The 15,812-nt window shown below is 38.1% G+C and overlaps 1 protein-coding gene across 1 annotated transcript in view; it reads left to right on the top strand.

Annotated features, from left to right (window-relative positions):
• The window catches only part of PIGK (phosphatidylinositol glycan anchor biosynthesis class K), a 153,448-nt gene extending 137,901 nt beyond the window's left edge, over window positions 1–15,547 (top strand). The window contains exon 11 of the mRNA XM_062191566.1: window positions 11,875–15,547. Coding sequence (XP_062047550.1) covers window positions 11,875–11,991 — 117 coding nt within the window. The 3' untranslated portion in view covers window positions 11,992–15,547. The remainder of the gene's footprint in view (window positions 1–11,874) is intronic.
• The last annotated feature ends 265 nt before the right edge of the window (window positions 15,548–15,812 follow it).

Raw genomic sequence — 15,812 nt, 5'->3', positions numbered from 1 at the left:
GGGTGTATTATCTCTTTTTAAGATTTATTTTATTTGAAAGACAGAGTTACAGAGAGAGGGAGAGACAGAGAGAGTTCTTCCATCCAATGGTTCACTCCCCAATTGGCCACAATAGCCGTAGCTGCACTGATCTGAAGCCAGGAGCCAGCAGCTTCTTCCAGGTTTCCCACATAGGTGCAGGGGCCAATGACTTGGGCCATCTTCTACTGCTTTCCCAGGCCATAGCAGAGAGCTGGATCAGAAGAAGAGCAGCCAGGACTAGAACCGGTGCCCATATGGGATGCTGGTGCTCAGGCCAGGGTGTTAACCTGCTGCACCACAGCCCTGTCCCCCCCCCCCCCCACCTTATATCTTATACAAAAATCAACTCAAAATAGACCAAGAATCTAAATCTATGACCTGATAACATCAAATACTAGAGGAGAACATTAGGTAAATCCTGCAAGACATTGGCATAGACAGAGACTCCTTGGAAAAGATGCCAGAAGCACAGATAATCAAAGCCAAAATGGGATTTCATCAAGCTGAGAAGCTTCTGCACTGCAAAGGAAAGACTCAACAAAATGAAGAGACAACTGACAGAATCAGACAAAATATTTACAAATCATACAACTGATGAAGGATTAATATCCAGAATCTATAAAAAGGTCAAGAAACTCAATAAGAAAAATGAATCATCTAGTTAGGAAGTGGATAAAGGATTTGAACAGGTGTTTTTCAAGAGAGGAAATTCATGTGTCCTAGAGACACATGAAAATATGCTCAGGAGTGCTAACCATCTGGGAAATGCAGATCAAAACCACAATGAGGTTTCACCTCAACCCAGTTAGAGATGGCTCTCATAGAGAAATCAACAAACAATAAATGCTGGCAAGGGATATGGGGAAGAAGATACTCTAATTCACTCCTGGTGGAAATGTAACTAGTACAACCACTGTGAAAACATAATGGAGATACTTCAGAACACTGAAAGTAGATATACTAGGCCGGCGCCGTGGCTTAACAGGCTAATCCTCCACCTTGTGGCGCCGCAACACCAGGTTCTAGTCCCAGTTGGGGCGCCAGACTATCCCGGTTGCCCCTCTTCCAGGCCAGCTCTCTGCTATGGCCCTGGAAGGCAGTGGAGGATGGCCCAAGTCCTTGGGCCCTGCACCCGCATGGGAGACCAGGAGAAGCACCTGGCTCTTGGCTTCGAATCAGCACGATGTGCCAGCCACGGCAGCCATTGGAGGGTGAACCAACGGCAAAAAGGAAGACCTTTCTCTCTGTCTCTCTCTGTCTCTCTCTGTCTCTCTCTCTCTCTCACTATCCCCTCTGCCTGACAAACAAACAAAAAAAAAAAAAAGAAAGAAAGTAGATAGTAGATAAACTATATGACCCACGTGGCCGGTTTCTGTGTCACTTGGTTTTCTATTGCTGTGTAACAATGTTAGTGATTTAAAACCATTATTTATCTCAGTTTCCATGGGTCAGAGATCCAGGCATGGATTAGTTGGTCATCTTCTTGGGCCTCACAACTTCAGTCAAGGCAGCAACTTTAACAGTGATCTTATCTGAGACATGGGATCATCTTCCAGGCTTACTAGTTAGTTCTTTGAGGTTGTAAGACTGAGACTGTTCCCTGCCCACAGTCCACTCCACCACATTTCTCATTTCCAAGAGGAGAGCATCTTGACTCTTCTAAGGTAGCTGTCTTTCTGACATCTGTCTTTGATATCTAAAATGTCTTTTAGAGGGCTTGCCTGATTAGGTCAGCCCTTCTCAAGATAGTCTCCCTTTGGATTAACTGAAAGTCAGTGGATTCGGGACCTAAGTTACATCCTCAGTGTCCCTTCATCTTCGTGCTGTAATGAAGTCTAATTACAGGAGTGATATCCTAATATATTCACAGGTTTTGTCAACTTGGCTCAATGGGTATTTATTTTATGGACTATATATGTTAGGGAGAGGGAATCTTTTTTTTTTTTTTTTTTTTTTTTTTTTTTTTTTGGACAGTTAGAGTTAGACATTTAGAGAGAGAGACAGAGAGAAAGGTCTTCCTTCCGTTGTTCACCCCCCAAATGGCTGCCATGGCCAAAGTTACGCTGATCAGGAGCCAGGAGCCTCCTCCTGGTCTCCACGCGGATGCAGGGGCCCAAACACCTGGGCCATGCTCCACTGCCCTTCCGGGCCAGAGCAGAGAGCTGGACCCGAAGAGGAGCAGCCGGGACTAGAACCCGGTGCCCATATGGGATGCCGGTGCTGCAGGCAGAGGATTAACCAAGTGAGCCATGGCGCTGACCCCAGGGAGAGGGAATCTTGATAAGAATCTTGGATTTCTGCCTATTATACTTTGACTTATGCATTCATGGAAAATGAAATTGAAAGATAATTTAACAATGATTATTTTGTTGTAAAAAGTTTGAAATTTATGCATTCTTTTTTCATAATACACATTTTCTATGAACTAGTCCCCTCATGCTAGTACTACAATTTAATAGATATAAATTATATTGTATATAAATTGACATTGAAAGACTAGAACTGGGGCCATCGCTGTGGTACAGCAGGTTAACTCCCTGGCCTGAAGCACCAGCATCCCATATGTGCGCCTGTTCGAGACCCAGCTGCTCCACTTCCAATCCAGCTCTCTGCTATGACCTGGGAAAGCAGTAGAAGATGGCCCACGTCCTTGAACCTCTGCACCCGTGTGGGAGACCTGGAAGACACTTCTGGCTCCTGGCTTCAGATTGGCACAGCTCCGGCCATTGTGGCCAATTGGGGAGTGAACCAGCGGATGGAAGACACACACCCTCCCCCCCCCCCCCCCGCCTCTGCCTCTTCTCTCTCTGTATAACTCTGACTTTCAAACAAATAAATAAATCTTTAAAAAAAAAAAAAAAAGACTAGGACTATAAATATTAGTGAACTCTACCACTCATAAAATAGTTGAAAGCTATTTTCTAAGTTTTATAAGTAATTAAAATGTAACAGCTTTTTATAATTAATAATTTATATATAGTAATTGCACATATTTATGTGGTAGACTGTGACATTTCCATGTGTATATACAATGTCTAACAACAAGATCAGGGTAATGCATCTACTACCTCAGACATTTATCATGTCTTATTATTGAGAACATTCAAAATCCTTTGTACTAGCTATTTCAGAAGTATACAATTATGATTGTCAACCATGGTTATTCTTCTGTAATATAAAACTTTAGAAATTACTGCTTCTACTCCATCTACCCCGGTACTTGTTCAGTATGCTGTTTCTATCTTCCTCCTCCACAGATTCCACAGGCCCTGGTAGCCACTCTTCTATTCTCTGTTTCTATGAGATCAATTTTTTAGCTTCCCCATATAAGTGAGAACATTTGAGGTTTTCTGAGTCTGACTTATTTTACTAACTATAATGTACTCCTGTTGCATCCAGGTTGTTGCAAATGACAGAATTTCATTCTTTTTTATGGCTAAGTAGTATTTTGTTTGTTTTTACATACCCCATTTTCTTCATCATTGTCCATCAAGGGACACCTAAGTTGATTCCATGTCTCTCAGTTGATTCCGTGTCTTGACTTTTGTGGATAGTGCTATAATAAATTTGCAAATCAGGATGTTTCTTCAAAATACTGATTTTATTTCCTTTAGAAAATGAAAGTATCGGTGGAATTGCCAGATCACAAGGCAGTTCTGTTCCTAGTTTTTTGAGGAGTCTCCATAATGTTTTCCATAAAACATTATGTACTGCTTTATAATTTTGTATTTCCTTAGATATAATTTAACTGAACTGATATGTTCATTATGCTTTAAGAAAATAGTCTCACTGAAACCTTGGAAGTTTTCTATTTGCTTACTAATAAATGCATACAATTTAAAAAATCTTAAGTTCTTCTTTTTATATAATTTTCATACTTAGACCTATGCTCTGTTAACTCTTTTGGAGTTAGGTGGTAGCATTCTCCTAGGGACATGAAGAGGGAGTGCTGTTCACAATCGGAAGTGCAGTGTGTTGCTTAGCTACCTATCTTTGTAATTTGAAATATTAGGCATTTTGGTAATAGGTAGCCCTTAAGCTTTTAAGTGTTTGCTCATGGCACATTGCAGTGTTTTATGAATGCTTTTCACTGTTGTATTGGAACTGTTACTGTAAAGGGGAGTGTATTTAATAGTAGTCAATAGAGCACCTTTACTACATAAAATCAGTCATTTTATAAGAAGCTCCAGTGGACACAAATGAAATAACAAAATATGCCTTAACATGAAGTTACCTCAAATATAACTATACTACAGGATGTAATAATTATACCAATCTGTCACTTATTATAAGTAAAATCATTGTAGAATGTCTGAAATGTTGTATATGGGAGCTTTTCAAATAACTATATTGTTATACAGTAGCAATATCATTAAACACATACTGAAAAAGCACTTTTTATGTTGCTGTCATGCTATTCATGTTACTTCTTAAACTAGAATATCAAATACTAAGCAGTATTACTGCAGTGCGTCTCCTAATTTGGGAGAGAATAAATGAAAATTCTTGCAGGTGGAATCTCGTAATACAAATTTTTCCTACATATTCTCCCCTGTTCTCCAAAATAATTAAAGAAGTAGAAAACATTTTCAAAAGTGTGAATAATTATACAAAAGAGATTGAGTTACCTGTAATTCTAATTCTCTCAGAGAAACAATACAGACTTTGCAGTTTTTCCCTGGTTTGAATATTATAGAAGATCAGTTTCGTATTCATATTGCATCTTAATTTTAGCATAAGCACCTCTCAAAATCATTAGAATTGTTTGTAAACTTTTTTTTTTTTATTTGAGAGGCAGACAAATGGAGGGCACTTCCATCTGATAATTTACTTCCAAATACCCACAAGACAGAGCTTTTATTAGGCTGAAGCCAGGAACCAAAAATTCAATCTTTGTCTCCCACATGGATGACAGGAACCCAACTGCTTGAGCTATTCCCTGCTGCCTTTCAGGGAGCTGGAGTTGGGAACTTTAAAGCTGGGACTGAAATCTAGACACTGTAATGCGGGTTGCAGGTGTCTTAACTGGTGTCTTAACTCTAGGCCCAATGCCTATCCCTAAAAACATTTTTTGACTGATTAATATACAGATATATACTGTTATCCATACTACTATTATACATATAGATTGTTTCCTGTTTTTTTATTATATGCATAACTCTAAAAAGAAAATCTTTCTACAAAATCCTTGCCAACATTTCTGAATTCCTTAATATATATCATGAAAGTGTTACAGATCCTAGGAATGAGAATAAACATTTTAAAGACCTTTGAACATGTCATTGGATTACTTTCCTGAAAAATTGACTTATTGTTTACTGTTTTTATTTTTATAGAGGAAGCAATAGTTAATATGCTGGTTTTTTGTTTGTTTTTTAGGATTTATTTATTTATTTGAAAGTCAGAGTTGCAGAGAGAGAGGTCTTCCATCTATTGGTTCATTCCCCAAGTGGCTGCAATGGCCAGGGCTGAGCCAGACTGAAGCCAGGAGCCAGGAGCTTCATCTGGGTCTCCCATGTGGGAGACATGGCCCAAGTTATTGGTCCGTCTTCTGCTGCTCTTCTCAGGCCATTAGTAAAGAGCTGGATGGAAAGCTGAGCAGCCGGTAAACAAACTGGTGCTCATATGAGCTTTGCACCCTACGCCACAATGCTAACCCAGTGTGCTGTTTTTAGTTAAGAAGATTGAGGTTTTTCAAATATTAAAATCTGTCCCATTTTAACTTCTGTACTTTAAGATTTGAGTTATGCCTGGACTGATCAGACATATTTCCCATATTAATAGTAATGTTAACAGAATTCTTGTCACAGAAAAGTTAAAATCATGGTTAAGGAGAAATTATGATCAACTTTCTATTAAATGAAAATCACTGTTGAAATAAACCATCCTTAATTATCTGAGATTAGATTAACTGCATTGCAAATATGCTATAGGTAAAGTGCATAAAGCTCTTGAAAGATGTTCATCTCTCCAGCAGGGGGCAACATTTGATTGCCACTAATTGATAGCTTTAAGAAGGAAAGGAGCCCACTTCAAATCTAGATTGTCCTGGGGAGCAGGAAGTATAGCAGGAAGCTAGGTAAGTTTGTCTTCAGACTCCCCCACAGCAGTTCCTGACCTGGTGACAGGTGAGGTCTTTCCAGGAAGAATTTAAGGGAGAGCTAAAGGTGAGCAGCATTGCAGCTCTCGTAACTGAGGAAGGTGACAAAGAACATTCACAAAACTGACCTCTAGAAGACAGTAGAGCAGGAGTTTTATTTGAACAGCTTCATCAGAATCCAGTGCCAAGTACAGGTTGAGTGTGACAGGTGGCTGTGGAAGTCCTTGCTTTGTGGACTGGATAATGGGCCTGATTTTTCATTCTAGGAGGGTCAGTGAGATTATCTTGACAGACCTCCACCACTCCACAGAAGTTCATGATAGACAAGGCTTTTGATCAGCTGCCCTTTATGCTATTCTTATTTATAATAATGTTGGAGAAACCTGAAGCTCTAAGAATATAAATGGGAACTGTTTCTGTTTTCCTATGATGAAAAGGATCAGGGTTCTTCTTTCCACATAGATTGTCACCTGAGTGGATGTATTCCATAGCTTTTGATGTATTAAAAAAAAAAAACACTATAAAACTAAATGACTTAAAATATCAGCCATTTATTTAGCTCCTGATTGTGCAGCTTGGCAACTCATTTGGGTTCAACTCTAAATGAGTTAGGTGGCCTGATGGAGGTTGGCTGGTTTTTGGCTGAGGGGACTTCTGTTCTTCCCCATATAATGTTTCTTCCTCCAGAAGCTTGGGCTTTTTCTCATGGTGGTGGCAGAGGTCTGAGCGACAGCAAAAGTACACAGAGCCTCTTGAGACTACACTTGGAACTGTGGCATTATTGACCTGCATTGTATTCTCTTGGCCCAAGGAAGTCCTACAAGCTGATTTAAGGGGTTGGGGAATAAACTCCACCTCTTGATGAAAATAGTTTTAAAGCTGCCTTGCAAAGGATATGGACACAGGGAAGTGTGGAAAATTGGGGCCAAATTTGCCACCAATCTAACACAACTGGGTGACTGAAGGATTCAGAGGTGTGCTCAGAACACTATGTTCCTCATCAGTGGGAGTTCTAATGTTGTTATAAAATAATGCCATCTAAATCCCTTTCTAACTCATCCTGTTGTCTTGATGTATCATTTCCTTTTCTCTTTATACCATTATTTTATTTTCATTGCTTATTCAACTTTGTTAGAATTTATGCCAAATACATTTTTTCTGAAATTATCTTTTGATTCCTTATTGAATTCTATTCAGACATATCTCCTCTGCTTCTTCAGCACATAATTTCTCTCTCCTTTGTTTACTTTTCCTTTTTCTTTAAACACTGTTGATTATCTTATCTGCCAACAGAATGTGTGGCTGCTGCTCACTTCCCTCTTAGGGTTGAATGCCTTCCTAACTCTTGGATGTCATCAAATGTGACTTTGTTGAACTAAACTAAGATCATCTGCTACTATGCCATGTATGTTTGGTTTGGGAACACTTTAAAAAAGTGAAGTATATGGAAAACCTGTATTTATTAACATGAACTACTAGAAGGATTTTCCTGTATTTTTGTTCTCTGCAGAGTTTTTCTTGTGAATGTTGAACCTCCTCTTGTCTGCTTTACTGGGAATTGCATTTAATGAATATACAAAGAGATGTGCCACTGGGGAGGTGGGAATGACCAACAGAACTCTGGCTGCCTCATAGTGCCATCCTTCCACTACATAAGCACATTGTCTCTCTCTCTCTCTCTCTTTTTTTTTTTTTTTAACAGGCAGAGTGGATAGAGAGAGAGACAGAGGGAAAGGTCTTCCTTTTTGCCGTTGGTTCACCCTCCAATGGCCGCAGCGGCCGGCTCATCTCGCTGATCCGAAGCCAGGAGCCAGGTGCTTCTCCTGGTCTCCCATGTGGGTGCAGGGCCCAAGGACTTGGGCCATCCTCCACTGCCTTCCAGGGCCATAGCAGAGAGCTGGCCTGGAAGAGGGGCAACCGGGATAGAATCCGGCGCCCCAACCGGGACTAGAACCCGGTGTGCCGGCGCCACAAGGCGGAGGATTAGCCTATTAAGCCACAGCGCCGGCCAAGCACATTGTCTCTTAAACAGCTGGTGGAAAGAGAGAGCAAAGTTAAGTTCCCTTCTTAGCTGGTAGAATTATTGTTTCACAGAGCAAAGCAGTCATCTGCCTGGGTTGTACCAATCCAAAAACTGGATTTTGCAGGGTGGGCATTTGGCGCAGCGGTTAAAATGCCATTTGGGATGCCTGCATTTGAGTCCTGGTTCCACTTCCAATTCAAGCTTTCTTCTAACGCGTACCCAGGGAGGCAGCTGGTGATGGTCCAACTAGTTGAATCCATGGCCACCCACAAGGAGAGACCCAGACGGAGTTCTGGGCTCCTGGCTTCAGCCTGGCCCAGTCCTGGCTGTTGTGGGCATTTGAGAAGTGAACCAATGGATGGAAGATTTTTCTCAGTTTCTCTCTCTCTCTCTCTCTCTCTCTCTCTCTCTCTCTTTCTCTCTCTCTTTCTCTCTTTTCCTTCCCTTCTCACCTCTCTCCTCTCCCCAATGTCCTTTTTCTCTCCCTCCTTTCCTCCCTCCTTTACTCCTTCCATCCTTCTCCTTTGCAAATTAAAAAGTGTTACTAAAAAAAAAAAAGAAAGAAAATTAATTGAGTCCACCATTAATTTGTTTCTAGACCTGTTTCTGAAACTCAGATAGTGAAACAGGTTTCTCGTAAGAGGTTAGCTTAATTCTGGTAGGAGGTGCTGTTGTCTTGCTCTATGTCTTTGTATGGACAGTGATGAGAAGATGGGAAGAGCTGCACTGGGGGATTCTAATCATATGCCCTCTTAAACTGAGTCTAAATTATGTTTAATTAATAATGCATTTTGTATTTTTTTTTTTTTGGTACTCAAAAAGATCTGATAAGTGTACAACAAAGAAACACAGCAGTCGCAAATAGCATTTTTGAAAGGCCAAGATCTGCTGCTTTTGTTAGCTTATGCAGTATTATAATGTGAATTAATATACTGTCCTATTATAGTTGTGGAATAATTGTGTGTATATGTGTGTGTGTGTGTGTGTGTAATCCTTCATTATCATTTACGAAGTTAGCTGTTGAGAACTACGGCTCTAGTGCTTTGCTTTTCTCTCTGACCCTCATCTGGCCACTGGTAGTCTAGATGTGGCATGCATGCCTGTCCAGGAGGTTAAAGGACCAGAAAGTGGTGCCTCCAGAATTCTCTGAGCCAGCCAACTAGCCCTAGGAATGACAGATCACAATAGCTGCTGGGGCTAATTGGTGAATCTTTGGAGAAATGGTAGTTACTTTCAAAGGTGGTGTTTTTTTCCTTAGTTGCCTTATCTCTGGCAAGTGTTGCTGGCTGTGAAGTTTAAAACCTAATGGTAGAATTACAAACTCAGGGAATCCATTTCATCAGAAAGTTACTTGAGTTCCTAAAGCTGTAGAAATGAGACTTAATATTAACTACTTGATTGTTATGTCTAAACTGTAATGAGTAATAGAGCTTAAATGATCTTCACTTTTTATATATATATATATATATATATATATATATATATATATATATATAACTTGGTTTAAACGCTTTCTGAACTCTTTTAGCACTGATGGTCATTAATTTGATTTATAAAACAATTGTCTATAGCCTGTTATCCCCAGTTAAGAGTTTAATGCCACATTTTGACAACGTTTTTTTCACTTTTGTGCTGTAATAATATAGTTGTGTGTGTGTGTGTGTGTTGGGGGGGAGGGGTGTCCAGAATCGTTTCTCCTTAACCAGGAAGGTAGTGCTCATGAACTGGCTCTCAAGGAACATCTGCAGGATGTTGTGTAAAAGTGTGCTGCTACTAGTTACAAATAGTGCTAATCTTTTCCCAGTTTGTGGAAAAATAATTTTTAGGCTTAAGCTATTTTTGGCCCTTTTATGTTCACTATTAGAAAATAAGTGGGACAAACCCCAGTAGTAGTCAGTCATGTTTAGTGCACCTGCTTGTTTTTTCATTGATACATGCTTGTGATATTTGTATTTGCATTACTTATCTCTAATGTAACTATGTTTAATGTTAGTATGGAATTCCTACTATAATTAAATCAAAACGTGTCACAGTTGCACAAAGAGCACTGAGACTTCCAAGAGTTCTGCTGTTTAATTGTTTTGAAAACTGCTGAGTTGATCATCTTGTAAGACAGAGGGCAGGAATTTTTATCATCATCAGTATGTGTGTAGTCAGAAGCCATTGCAGATCTTTGATTGGAAGTAACACAAGGAAAATCAGATTTCATGTATTGGAGCAATATTTGGGGGAGTTTTCTGGAAGAGGAGAGGTAGAGAGTGAAAATGGGTATAGAAATGAAGATAGAATACAACCTCGGCAAATGATATTGTTAGCTCAGATCATATCAAGCATTTGATTAGAAGTTCCTGTAACTCTAGCATCATGATTCAAATTAAAATATTAGGGGCCAGTGCTGTGGCATAGTAGGTTAAGCCTTCACCTGCAGCACCGGCATCTCAATGAGCACTGGATTGAGTCCTGGCTGCTCTGCTTTCAATCCAGCTTCCTTCTGATGGCCTGGGAAATCAGCAAAAGATGACCCAACTGCTTGGGCCCCTGCACCCACAGGGAGACCTGGAAGAATTTCCTGGCTCTGGCTTTGGATTGGCCCAGCTCCAGCTGTTGCAGCCATCTGGGGAGTGAACCAGTAGATTAAAGACCTCTCTATCTCTGTCTTTCTGTCTGTAACTCTGCCTCTCAAATAAATAAATAAACCTTCTAAAAAATTAAAATATTAAGGTAGCTCTCTTTAGTTTAACAAGTTAATTTTACATTGATGAAAGTAGGACACAGTAGCTAAAGCAAATTTTAGATTACAGTTTCTCTTTTTAATCTACTTTCAAATATGATTCTTCTATAATAAATATTCTTAGAATCTTGAACAATAATTTAGTAAGTAGATTCCTAAAGAGATCATAGTCACAAGTCTATAGATACTGGAGCACAATGTAGCTGTTGAAATGGAGGAGACTGGTCCTTGCTGAATAAGAAAACATTCAAGACATTTGGCTGGGGGATAGGAGTGAAATAAGGGATGCAAAATGGACTCAGACTTGGACTTCAGGAAGTTTTCAGGGATATGAATGATAAGACAAATTTAATGTTAGTAGTAACAATAGAAGAAATTACATACCGGGTGCCAAGAAAATAATATAACAGCTTGAAAAAATCTAAAGGAGTTGGTATTTGAGTTAGTTACTTTTGAATAGACAAAATGGGATAAAGGGCATTCTGCCTTAAGGAAGAAATACAGCCAAAGGCACTGGCCCCTAACACAAATATTTGTTGGGTAATTTAATGAATGGAATTGGGTAGCATTTGTTTTTCTGTTGATTTATTTGCTATGACACATGAGTGCCTCCTGTGTGCCTGCTACTGTGGCAGGTTGATAATGGGATATAACAAGATGAATTTCAAAGAGTTATAATCCAGTAGGAGAGATGGATAAAACTGACAAATGAATATACAAATTCAAAGTGAGGAGGACGATTAAGTTACTGAGTAACTTAATAAGGAAATCTAGTTGGATTGGATAGTCAGAGAAGGCCCCTTTGAGAAAACTAAATATAAGCTGAAAGGGATCTTCGTTAGAATCTGATATACCCTGTGGGTTATATACCCTGTTGGTTATTTCTAGTACATATAATTTGGTTAAATTAAAAACACAACCTGTGAAATTTCAATTTTTCATCAGTTTTTGCTCTATTGATTACTGAATTATTTACCTATTGTTACTTTTGTTTTGCAGAAACCAAAGTTGAAAGATTGGCATCCTCCTGGAGGTTTTATTCTGGGATTATGGGCACTCATTATCATGGTTTTCTTCAAAACTTATGGAATCAAGCATATGAAGTTCATTTTTTAGACTTTGAAATATGAAGAAGAAAGCATGGAAGACTGCAACCTTGGATAAAAATTTCTGTCATATGATTTTAAAGATACAATTCTCTTTGCATGAATTGGAGAAAATTATAAAGAAACTAAATTTAAATAAGCTGTTGATAACTAAAAGAAAAATAATTGTTAATGCAGTTGCTTAATGGCACCAATTATATTTCAACTTTATTTTGTGTGTTGTAAAAACAACTGGGGCAGAGAAAAGGGAATGTACTGATTGATTTTTTTAGAATAACAGTTTCCCTATATTCCCTGTTTATTCAAAAAAGAAAAAATTGTAAAGTCATGAAATTCTCACTGATAGAAGCAACTTTTTAAATAATTTTTTATGTGTCCTCCTGGCCTTTTTATTTTGCACTTATTTTTCCCAAAGTAGAGATCATACAGGAAACCAATTTTGTAACTTATCCTTTTTCATTTTACTATATATGTTTCCCTCTCATTGGATATTCAAGAATGCCTTGTGAACTGCTGCATAGTACCCGTTATATGAGTGTGTAGTCCTTTATTTGACAGCCTTAGACTGTTGGACTGCTGACCTTGTTCCCGAAGTTTTCCTTTGATTGATTCTTTAATGTATGAACCTATTAACATGTTACTTTCAGTCACACATAGAATTCTGTAGCTTTAATTATAAGATTAACAAATTGATTTCTTATTCTATGACACTGACAGTCTCCAGTACCTTGTTTGTGGTCAGTATATCTGTGACTTTGTAGCCGTTGGGAATTTTACAAATTGATTGCTCAACAGAAACACACTCCATTATTTTTTATTTCTAAGTGTTATAATCTTTCAGAATTGATCACCTTCTTCTCAGTTTCCCACTTGAAACAGACATCCAGCAAAAACTTTTATTTCATTTTGTTTAAGATAAATCTTGCCCACTGGCAGGATCTGTACTTTGCCTGAGAACAATCCCATAAAATGGGTGACCTACTTAACTCTGTCTTCACATTTGACTAATGGGTCACACAAGCATTAAGTCCTTTCAATTTTTAAGCCTAACAGCCAGCTTCACATCTTTCCCATGGACATATTATTGAGATTCTGCTTTCTGATTGTGATTTCTTTTTAAATCTTTGCATGTGAAGAGGGAAGGGGCTGAATGTTCAGTTCTCTTGTCTCAAGGAAAACCTTTATATGTGTTTTACCTATTTTATCCAAGAACTTATGTGTTCATCTTTATTCATTGTGGTTATCTGTCTTATAATGGTAGATAACTTTAAGAACAACTCATCCACCACAGTAAAAGCTCCTAAAAGTAATATTACTTAGAATATCCCTTTAAAAAAAAAAAAAAAACTAAATGAACTTTTATTTGTTTTAAAATCATTAATCATTCAAAGCTAAAAAAGTGTACTTCTTTTTTTTTTTTTTTTAAACTTTAACATTGATTACAGAATGAATGCCTCTGGTTATATTAACATTGGAGTTAATTTCCTTTGCTCTAGATAGTGTTTTATTTTTCCACAGAAACTTTTCATTTAAGGTGTAGAAACTTCATGCATTTAGTAAAGGATTTGTTTTCCTTTTAGCACTTAAAATATTGTCCTTTAATAACATGCAAAATGGTCAGACTTTTTCACAGACAAGGGATTGAATATGTGTATCTCCCTTAGAGCGAATGGTAAAGAGGCTTTCATTAGTTCTGAATCTTCACTTGAATTATTTATTTTATTGGTGTACCATACAAGAAGATAATGAGCATTTTCCACCAACTTTTTGAAGATCTCTCATATAAATGAAGCAGGACAATTTTATCTGATTGCATAGGGAAGAATTTTTTATACCTATTTGAATAGCCTGGTCACAGTAGCATTAACAGGCAAAAAGACTGGCCATGTCATCCTCTAGTCACTTATGTAAGGTCGTAAATACTATGGTGGAGTGGAGCGATTTAGAGAAGTATAGGAATTATGATTTTCATGAGCCAAAGTAATTTAACTAGAATAAAATGAAGCATACCCTCATGGTAAAGACTGTTGGAAAGTAAAAGAATTCCTCATTCGAGGTTGTAGAAGGTGCTTTTCTTACTTAAAACCAAACTGGGAAAAGTAATACTGGGTATAATATACAGGATTAATTTTGGCTAGGCAGGACTTCAAAGGGCAATTATTTTTTTCTCTGTTTCATTATTGAATTTTCAGAATATAGTTAAAGCAAAAGGCTTAAAATATGTTAAATGTTTAGCCCATGACCATAATCTTTTCACACAAGGTATATTCTGTCTTCAATAATAAGTAAATCCTCTGCATGGGAATATTGTAAGTGCAATTAAATGGCCTAGAGTTTAAATGATTACATAAAAGCACACCATTAAAAGCATTCTGCTGGAGTCACAGCGAGCTAAACAATGGGAGGATGTTTGCTTTTTTGCCTTTGTCTGACAGTGTTGTGCTGAGGATCCGATGAGATAATGTTATGACTAAACACTTTGGAAATCAGAAATACATGCTGATAATTATATCCGTGTGGGAAGATGCCTGGGGGGAAGTTAACGGTGATAGTGTCCCTCTTCATGTTGCACTTCTTTAGCTTTCTAAGCTACTCAATGTGTCTCTTGTTCTTCTCGGTATTCCTTTTCTCCTCCCTGATGGTGTCCTTCAGGGAGACAAGATGTGTATAAATGGACCCCAGAAAACCTGTTCTGACGTTTCAGAGAGGGACAAGGTGTAATGATGCCATCCTGCAAAGGCAATCTGAGTGCAAACAAGAAACCCAATGATGTAGATTTTAAAATTACAAAAGATATTCATTTGCAGCTTATGAAAGGAAAATGTAGTTTGCATGCAAAACTGATTACACAGGATCAAGGAAAATTAGAATTAAAAACAAAAATAATGCATGTATTTATGGTTTCAATTTTTATATATTCTCAGCTGCTTGGAAATGATGACTCCCATGACAAGCATAACTTAGCTTGTTTCTGCTTACTGAGTATTTTCTACTATGGTATATATTGGTAACACTTCTTCCATTATGTATGTTCTGTAGCAGAGTTACAGTTACTGTGGGAATCATCATTTGAAATTTTGACTCATATGTTTCTAAAATATTTACAACAAATATTGTATTAACATCGAACCTTTTTTGGTGGATTTTACCAAAATTAGTCCCATCTGTAGTAGACACTGTTTTAACTTATGAAATATTTTACTACAAGGTATGGCTATAAGATAATGGGATCAGTGTCCATTTTTGCTTCCTGGAATCAACTTTATTATTTAATTGTCACATCTCAAACTTCAGAGCATTTACCACAAAGAAAGTGGTTTTGTTGCTACCTTCCCTACCTACACATGTACCTGCTGCTTAAATTGGAAAACTTTTCAGTTCATGGACAACACATCTTGGTAATAATCAGGCTGGTTTTTTTGGGGAGGGGGAGGGAGGAGAGGGTTAGGGGTACAAAAATTTATTGTTGTAGAAATGTATTATAAGCTATTTGGCTAAATTTAACTTTGTCAACTATAGGACAGTGGGATTGATATAAATGGAGGTGTAACCAAGAAATAGGTTATTAAAAATTCATGAACTCCAAATATGGAAAGATTATACTGTCATTTTTGTCTTAACTATGCTGGTTGCGGTCTCACACTCAAGAGAGCTTTCAGATTTGCCTGTGTCATAGAGTCTGCTTGTGGCAGCCCTAGGATATGACCCACATTCAGTTCTGGCTGTGCTAGAAGTTCAGGGACAGTAGCATGAGAATGTAGATGTAAATTTCGTACATTACAGCAGGCAGTATGTCCTGTTTAGGACATGGCCAATGTTTTGTTCATCACT

Source organism: Lepus europaeus, chromosome 5 (genome assembly GCF_033115175.1).
Source record: "Lepus europaeus isolate LE1 chromosome 5, mLepTim1.pri, whole genome shotgun sequence".
Lineage (NCBI taxonomy): Eukaryota > Metazoa > Chordata > Mammalia > Lagomorpha > Leporidae > Lepus > Lepus europaeus.
Note: the sequence above shows the minus strand (reverse complement) of the source record. Positions and strands in the feature narration are given on the sequence as shown.